Below are 9,008 nucleotides of genomic sequence, written 5' to 3'. Positions count from 1 at the left end.
GGGCTGGGACCACTCGGTTCTCAGGTGGTACCTCTGCAGCTGAGATATCCCTCCCAATTTTTAACCCCCACATGTGTGTTTGGGACCAGTCTGTTCTGTGTCTCCGCACCTCCTACCAGTCTTGACATGGCTTCTTCTCCTGTATATCCTTAGTTATAGAACTTCTGTTCAGCTAGACTTCAGGTGGTTCTCAGTGATAGTTGTAATTTTGATGTGGTTGTGGGAGAAGACAAGATGACACAGTTTACCTACTCCACCATCTTGACAGAAATGCCTTTACTTTTAGGTTCATGCCAGCCTATGTTGATCCTAACTCATTTTTTACTAGTTGTATGACATTGGGCTCATTACCCATTTCAAGTTAGAAATTGTGATTTTCCAACTTGAAAAAGAGTGGTATAATTTTGATTTCATACTGCTTTGTGAGGATTTAAATAAGTAGTATATATATATAAAATGCATTTGTCATCTAGTAGGCACATATTAAGAGGTCATAGAGCTGAGAAATGAGATGAGACCAAGTAGGATACTGGAGGGGCTAGTGCAATGCTAGTGGGACCATTGGTCAATTCTCATTCCTCATCCTGACGTATTAGCAGCATTTGACACTCCCTTCTCCTTGATAAGCTTAATTCACTCTGGTTACTGGGAAACAGAGTAAGTTATGCACAATACTCATTCCTAAGTCTAACCCTATGTTGCAATATGAGTTTAATCATCAACATATGTTTATTTATACAGCCTTCACAAATTCCATTTTCTTCCAGGTAGTATCAAAGAAAGATATTAAGATGGGCCCTAATTGCTATAAATTCAAGGTTCTAGTGTCAAGAAATTGTAAAATGATGTAAATAGCGTTCGTTAGGCTGTGCTTTAATTAACTTTATTACTGTTCTGGGTTATTTTATTTAGCAATAATTTGTTCAGTATTTTGCAATCATTTATTACATAATTATGTACTAAGGATATAGTACGTAATTTTGTGTGTTAAGAACTCCAAATTGAAAAAAAACAGTGAACTGCCCTTGAGGGGCTCATAGATTATTGCAAATAAACAAATAATTGGAACATGACCTGGTGTAACCACCAAAAAAAATGTGTATAAGATATAGCGGTAGCACAAAGAAGGGAGCTTGCAGCTTTATTTAGTTGGATCAGGGAATTGTTCACAGATGTGAAGATGACTGAACTTGGTTTTGAAGAAAAATTAGGAGCTCAATAGGGCCAATTAGGTGGACAGGATGGGCAAACGTAATATAATTTGTGAAGAGAAATTTAAATGCGCAAAGAAACAGGTTGTGAAGTAACAAGTTGGGTAGGGACACCCACACTAATTTGGCAGAAACATGAATGGTTCCATAAAATGCTCTGCGAGAGGTGAACGGGGACCAGTTCATGACTCAAACAGTGTTTTAAAAGAATGTGATCTTCTGAAAGACTTCAGTTGTAGAATTGACTCGTACCAAATGGGTAAGACTTTATGGGAAACTCTGAAATAATATTAATTTATCTAGCCCAGACTAAAAGCAATCTTACTCCTAGATGATTTTCTGGAAGTTTTATACATTAAATAATATTATATGATGTGTTTATGTATTCACTTTGGTTAATTAATAATTTAACTAATCTTCCAAACCAGGTGACTTTTTTGAGTGAAAGGTAGCACTAGTTGGATGGGACATTGGAACAATAGGAATAAACAAGGAATATCCCACACAAACCAGACATATGACCAAAACACCTTGACCCAAATGGGCTGATGGCCAAGGTGGAGAAATCATTGTTCCTGCTCTCTGGGAGCTCACATCCTGAGGAAGGAGGAGTGGGTGTGATGTGATAGAACATTCTGTAACTGTCAACTCCATATTTGGGAATGTAGTCGGGGGTGGACTTGGATTTTCTGTTCATCCATGTGGGTTAAAATGAGAGAGCTCAGAACACTGATAGCACCCAAAACTCTGGCTCATCTTTAAAGACTCTGTGTGACACAGATCGCTGGACAAAGAAATCCTGCTGCCTATTCTCTTGGGAAGTCTGTAAACATGAAGCTGTTTCTGGTTCTCACTATTCTGCTGTTTGAGGTACCCAGAGGTAACTTGTCCAAATGTACCAGGAAGTCCTAGGAAATATTACTGTCCATAGGAATGAGATCAGGCCTTTCAAGATTATTGGTATCGTGCCGATATCATCAAAAGTATCCTGAGTGCCTGCCTTAAGTCTGTGTCTTAGAAGAGAGCATCTAGGGAGGTAAGAAGAGACCAAAGCCATACTCTCAGAAGTCCTCTTTGAAGGTAGGAATCAGCTCATCATCTAGAATTATCTTTATGATGAACAACAAAGTTTTTACCCAGGAGCCTGACTGTCTCCTTTTCTATTCAAATTCACGGTCAGCCTAGACTGCAACAGTAATGAGAACAGCACAAGCTTTGGAGTCACGGAGACGTGCGGTTAAAATATGTCTTCTTCATTGACTAGTTGTATGAATTGAGCTAATACTCCCTTTGAATCCCAGTTTTCTCATCTGTTAAGTGAGTATAATGACTCAGTTTTATAATAATTGTATTTCATGTGAGGATTACATGAGATTACAAATGTGAAGCACCAAGTTCATGGTAGGAGCTCTGTCAGTAAGAGATCCCTTCTCCCTTGCTACTCTAGAAAGGCATATGATCTTCTTGTATCTCTAAAAATATCTTTCTAACCTTCAAAGATGCTCTCTGGTTCTGGAATTTAGGAAAGGGAAAGCCGTGTCTTTGTGCTCCATCTTTATTCCATGGGCTTGTCCAAATTTGTGTACAGGAGCCAATAAAGAACTGGAAACCAGAGGTTTAGGGCCTCAATGAAATACTCTGAATAGATGACAGTTTGGATCTCTAAGGAGATAGGTATACATGGAATTAAGTTTTATCCATGGGCAGCACATTTATCAGAGATCATAAGGAGGTTGGGTGGGGAGGAGAGAGAGAGAGAGAGAGAGAGAGAGAGAGAGAGAGAGAGAGAGAGAGAGAGAGAGAGAGAGAGAGAGACCAAGTTATGGAGAAGTCATAGAGGCTAAATAAGTGAAGGAGTTCTCTCAATAACATCTATTGCTGAGAGCCATGAGGTCTTGGCAGTGAAAGGTTTCTGCTGCCCATGTCAGTGTGAAACTCAATTGCACTATTAACTTAAAAAGTCCTATCTGTGATACTCTTTGAAAAGTTAATTTGGCTCTTGATTGTGCCATGTTGACAAGTTGGTATGCTCTGGGGACACTGGACTGGGGTAGGGCTGAGGGAGTGCTGACTTTGGAGCATGGAAGACTAAGTCAGATTTGCCAGGGTCCTAGGGGTGGGACATATCAGCTGATAACCATAAATTGAGCTCTCTTCTCTTTCATCATGTAAGTCCTAATGTTCTCAGAGCCCATTGTGCACTGGCTAGGAGCTGGGGTTTAGGATGTCCATAATTTGGGATGACTTTCAAAGAGGAGGCTCTGTTTTCTCATATCAGCCTAAGGTTCACTTTGGGACCACAAGAGGCCATAGCATGTGGGGAACCACATAACTTCTTCTACTCTGCCTCAGAAACTAATCTGGGTTCAATGTTCTTTCCTGTGTACAGATGCCGCACGACCCAAAAAATGCTTTAGTAATATAACAGGCTACTGCAGGAAGAAATGTGAAATGGGGGAAATATATGAAATAGCATGTCTCAATGGGAAGTTATGTTGTGTTAATGAAGGCGAAAACAAAAAATATCAAAAAGCCGAAGAGTTTCTTCAGCCTTCAATGCAGTCTGATGAGAAGCTGGACTATGCCATTTTACCCACCGTCACAATTTTCACAATCCAACTATAAATCAAGCACTTGCTCCACTGTTCTCCACTCCTCCTAAATCAAAAGTGCCACCTAATCCAACAGGCTGGGGCAAAAGATTTATCTACTTCTTTCTATGAACTTGATTCTCCACATAATAAAGTCCTATGCTTTTGCCTGGATTTATTTATTTATGTATCCACTCATTTTTTTTGAACAGTTCAAATATAAATGAATAGTTAGATGGGTGATATAGGGATGACGTTAACATGTTGTTAGAGGTAGAAGTTAGTCCCTTTATTTTCATAGCATTTCAGGCATCACTCCTCTTTTTAATGAAGTTTCTTACGTCTAAGAAGATCTGAATGTCTCACCTTTGTGTGTATAAGGATGAGTACAGAGGAGGGAGCAGCTCACAGTGGCCCATGTGGGGATTGAACCAGCAACCTTCGTGTTATTAGCACCATGCTCTAACCAACTGAGCTAACCGGCCGCCCCTGAACATTTTCATAGCAGTTATTGGGGCAGGTCTAATAGGCAGTAATGACTGCTAGTGATAATTGCAATATCATTTGAAGCTCATTTAATATGCATATGCCATTTCTTTTTTCAGTAGCAATTTGCATATCCAGTTGACATAATTTTTAGATAAATATTACTCTTAGGATCTTTGAAAGCATTGTATATTCTGTTTGTTTCAATAGTGTGACATTTATAAACTTTCTGCTATCAGATGAATAAGGTCAGAGGATCTAATGTAAAATATGGTGACTATAGTTGACAACACTGCATTGTAGAGTTGAAATTTGCTAGGAGAGTAGAACTGAAATGTTCTCACCAACCCCCAAAAGAGAGAGAAAGATAAACATGTGAGGTGATTATCCGTGTTAAGTAACTAGATGGGGGAGTCTTTTCACAATTGTATATATATATCAAATCACCACGATGTACACTTTAAATGTCTTACAATGTTTGTAAATCAATTATACCCCAATAAAGCTGAAATTAAAAAAAAATAGAGTGTAAGTTAAAACCTTATAAATGAGGACATATTTAAGAAGTTCCTCATGAGCTAAATATAGTGTCCGTAAATCATGATGGTAGGAAATGCTCTCCAGATGAACAGAACAGAATATTTTGTGGTGACATCCATTGATGTGGCTTGGTTTAAGTGTAGGTCAGAAATAACTTTAGTGGAACTAACATTTACTCATCTGGGAAAGAGAAATAAATAGGCCTATTCTTCCACGTGCAGCTCACCATCTTGTTTCACTGGGAGGACAGAAAGACAAATGTTTAGATGGATATGTTAACATTGTAAGAGTCTACAAGGACTTTCCTTTTAGGAATTGTAGCTTTTGAGAATTCTGGAGAAATATATGGGAAACAAGGACTGGACCAGGTAGTAGAATTTTTGATATTTGTTGTTGATTTCAGCACCATGGAAGGCAATGGATAACTATTTCAACCTAATTCTAGAGGGGTTTTTAAAAAGGCTCAAATAGAAAACCATTTCTTTAGTGTAACACTTCATAGGCTCCCATCTTTTTCTGTCTTTACTCACGGTGGCTCACCAGGGGCATTTTTAGGAGGGGTCCATTTTGTCACCATTACATGAAGATGGGTCTTGCCCATTGTCTTTAATCTGTATGTGTCCTCTATTCTACATGAGTCCATTGATAAATTAAATGCAAGAATCCACTTTGGCTTAGTTAGTATTAGATCAACTAGTGAAATAACTCCTGTGTTGGGAGAGAGAGGTGTAATGAATTGAACAGAACATTAAGCCTTCAATTGTACTTTGGATGGATCTAATCTTTGCTTTGACTTTTCCCCTACTATTCTTCTTATGTCCCTTCATCCTCATAGGAGAAGTGGATAAGGTCAGTATTGTTAGGTGCATGTTTATTTGTCCACCTTATTTTTATACAGAAAATTAAATTGAAATCCTATATTTTTATTATACACCCTTTTAGTACAGGTGGTATTACTGTACCTTTTTTTTCTTGGATCTGTCTTAAAGCATTCTCCAAAATCTTATTCATAGGACATTTTAAAATTGCCAGCATTTTCCAGGTAGTTTTCTACTACATAGCAGCAATTGGGGCCACTCATCTCTCTGGGGTTCTTGGACAATGCTCATAAAAAGTGCCAGAGATATTAATCATTTCCTGTCCATATTCATTTCCTTGTTAGAAAATTTGCTCATAGCTCTTCTCAGGGAACCTATTTTCTATGGACTTTGGCAAGAGAGAGGAGGGCCAGAAAACCGTGCTATCTTGGCTACAAGTAATTGGACCAGGGTGGGTAACAGATGTATATGTAAAGGCTGAACCTACTTCTGTGGATATTAAGGTTAGGTCCTGGCACACTGCTGAATAAGAAAAGATGGAGGGAAAAAAGGAAGGAGGGAGGGTGAGATAGATAGATAGATAGATAGATAGATAGATAGATATTTCCAGTTCCTGGTTCTATTGGTTCTAGTCCCTAAGGCCTCATGTGATTGTTAACATTTCTTATAATAGGTCCTCCTTTCCTGAAGTGAGTTTTAGTGGTCGTATGTTTCCTATGACCTCATGTCTAAGACATGACAAATTGTGTATTGAGCAATTTTTCAGCAAAGAGGTACAAAGAGAGGATTTGCTCCTTAGTAATACTTAAGTAGTAAAGACCAGGATAATGACAGTGATAACAATTATGATCCACTTCAACAGCTGGTTTTAGAATTAACCAAGTATTTAAGACAAGCCAAGATCAAAGCAACTTTATGATGATATTTTGTGTTCTCAGCTATGTTCTAATTTAGCCTCAACTACTCAATAGCTCTTGGGAATATATAGATATTCATTACCAGTGCGGTCCTTCTCAAGCTTTCAAAAAATAGCCAATTAATACTATTAGAAAACATGGACAAACTAGTGAAAAATAATTATAAAAATAATAATTCAGGTATAACTATTAAATAACCCCTAGTCAAATAGTGCATGTTAGATAAATATCAAAAGCCCAGATGCCATTAAATAATATTTCCTGAGTCTGAGAATCAGGTCACATAAGATTTAGGCACATGTGATATCCGTATCTTATGTCAAAATGTAAGCATGCACATGATAGGATAGCAGTCTTTTAGCATTCCTTGCTATGTTTCAACCTGGTAATTTTGATATATTTCCAGTATAAAAACTTAAATGTAATAATCTTTTCAGGTAAGAATAAACTCACCCTAACAACCATTGCTTTCTGGCTTCCATCCTGGGTGCTGAAATTGGCACATTATGCAGGAAGCCAATGATTATTTGGAAACTTTCCCACATATCCAGAAAAATTCATTAAATAATTCATTAAAAAATTCCCTTTGATTGCAATTTTGCAAGAATCAGCATTGACTCAGCTGAAGCACTGACCTATTACATAGTGGTTTGATGTAAAAGTAATTAACATGTTATGTGTCTCTGTCTTTACAGACATCAAAAAAGAATAGTTTTAGATTTCTTTATTGCTTTGGTTCTTTATCTTAAATGTAAAGTGGAACATCACTGTTTTAGGAGAGTCTTTTGGAATACAAAAATCTATCAAAATTCTAGGAAGTTAGAATATTTAATTAAGAGATTATCATAGTGATAATACCCAGGAGGGGGGAATCTTTGTTTTAGAAATATGTTTATTTCAAAATGAAGACACTGAAAGCATAAGAAATCTAAAAGTTCTATGAAATTACTTTTGTATTGTGTATTTTGTATTGCCGTAGTTAGTAACATTAAACATGTGTGACCTCAAAAATGATTATCAAGTAGTCGATACAAATGGTAGCCATTTTAATCTATTTTTCTTTGTAAATTTTTAAAAAATTAAATTTATTGGGGTTACAATAGTTAGTAAAATTACATAGGTTTCAAATGTACAATTCTATAATACATCATCTATATATTATATTGTGTGCTCACCACCCAGAGTCATTTCTCTTTCCATAATATTATTTTTTAAATATATTTAAAAATTTTTAAATTATAGATGACATACAATATTATATTAGTTTCAGGTGTACATCATAGTGATTAGCATTCATATAACTTACAAAGTGATCACCCCAATAAGTCCAGTAGCCATCTGATACTGTACATAGTTATTACAATATTATTGTTTATACTCCCCTGCACCGTTTTCACCCATCCCTTCATCTTCCTCCCTTCTGGCAACCATTCCTAATTAGAAGATAGAATCGACCAAATTTGTTGATTACTTGCAAGTAGAGGCTGGGAGAGACAGTACTTAAGCATCCCTCTTAGGCTACTATCTTGGGTCACTGGGTGAATGCTTGTATATTTTAGGAAATAGGGGATTCTTGAGGGGTTTCCGGTGGTTGGCATGTTAGGTGGGTGTCTATCATTTCTATAATCCCCTTGCTGCTGTAACTGACTTGCTCATAGCCCTCTCCTCTGGGAGGCAGTGTGAGGGTGTACCTTGCACAGGGGTGGGCATCTGACTCAATGCAGCTTATCCAAAGGCTGCCCTAATAGCGGCCAGGTGTAGACTGTGTTACGAAGCAGACATCATCAAGGTGGTTCTTTCTGAAATTTAGACTAGAAGTTAAAGTAAACTGGTAGTTGAGAGTAGTGGGGGAACACAGCACTCACACTGATAAAAAGTAGAAATGCTTTGGGTCAAAATTGAGGACAGCTTTTCTAAAATTTGTATTTGAACTAAACAAGACTACAAATGGGCTATGAATCTGGAGTAAACACTTTGGTCCCATACAGAATCTCTTTATTGCATTGCTTGTCCAGCATTCATTACACGTTGGCTTGTTCTGATCTGCACATTCCAGCGTATTGTGAGGAGACACTGTACTACAACCTACAGTGCTCACTTTTTGAGAAAAAAAGGAGACCCTTATCTTAGGTCACAGTTCAAGGAAAAAAGAACCCTGTATTTCTCAGTCACCTCATTCTCCGTCACACCACATTTCCAGGCATAGAAAAGACAGTCTCCTTCCCCTGTAAAAGTGGCCTAGATGAGGGAAAAGAGTGAATTGGGGCATGAAGTGATGATAGCAAAGTCAGTGGATTCTGAAAAGAGGGAGTAGACATAGTCATCTTGGGTGACTATATTGAAGGAAGTAGAAACAGCACCATCTGTAGTCACTTAAATAAAGGAAGATTTCTTTATAATTTCAATAGAGTTAGTATATACATCAAATGTAGGATCCTGCTGCCA

The 9,008-nt window shown here is 37.5% G+C and overlaps 1 protein-coding gene across 1 annotated transcript; it reads left to right on the top strand.

Moving 5' to 3' along the window:
* Positions 1–2,042: 2,042 nt before the first annotated feature.
* On the top strand, positions 2,043–3,836 carry DEFB128 (defensin beta 128). Its single transcript, XM_033095494.1, has 2 exons — positions 2,043–2,091; positions 3,601–3,836. Exons 1-2 carry the CDS (start codon positions 2,043–2,045, stop codon positions 3,834–3,836), a joined length of 285 nt encoding a protein of 94 aa, XP_032951385.1.
* Positions 3,837–9,008: the final 5,172 nt, after the last annotated feature.

Source organism: Rhinolophus ferrumequinum, chromosome 23 (assembly GCF_004115265.2).
Source record: "Rhinolophus ferrumequinum isolate MPI-CBG mRhiFer1 chromosome 23, mRhiFer1_v1.p, whole genome shotgun sequence".
Taxonomy (NCBI): Eukaryota; Metazoa; Chordata; class Mammalia; order Chiroptera; family Rhinolophidae; genus Rhinolophus; species Rhinolophus ferrumequinum.
The sequence above is the reverse complement of the archived record's forward strand: the minus strand, read 5'-3'. Positions and strand labels throughout refer to the sequence as shown.

Coding starts and splice junctions, on each gene's coding strand:
- DEFB128 (XM_033095494.1), top strand. CDS start 2,043: ATGAAGCTGTTTCTGGTTCTCACTATTCTGCTGTTTGAGGTACCCAGA. Junction 2,092..3,600: donor GCTGTTTGAGGTACCCAGAG/GTAACTTGTCCA, acceptor TCCTGTGTACAG/ATGCCGCACGACCCAAAAAA.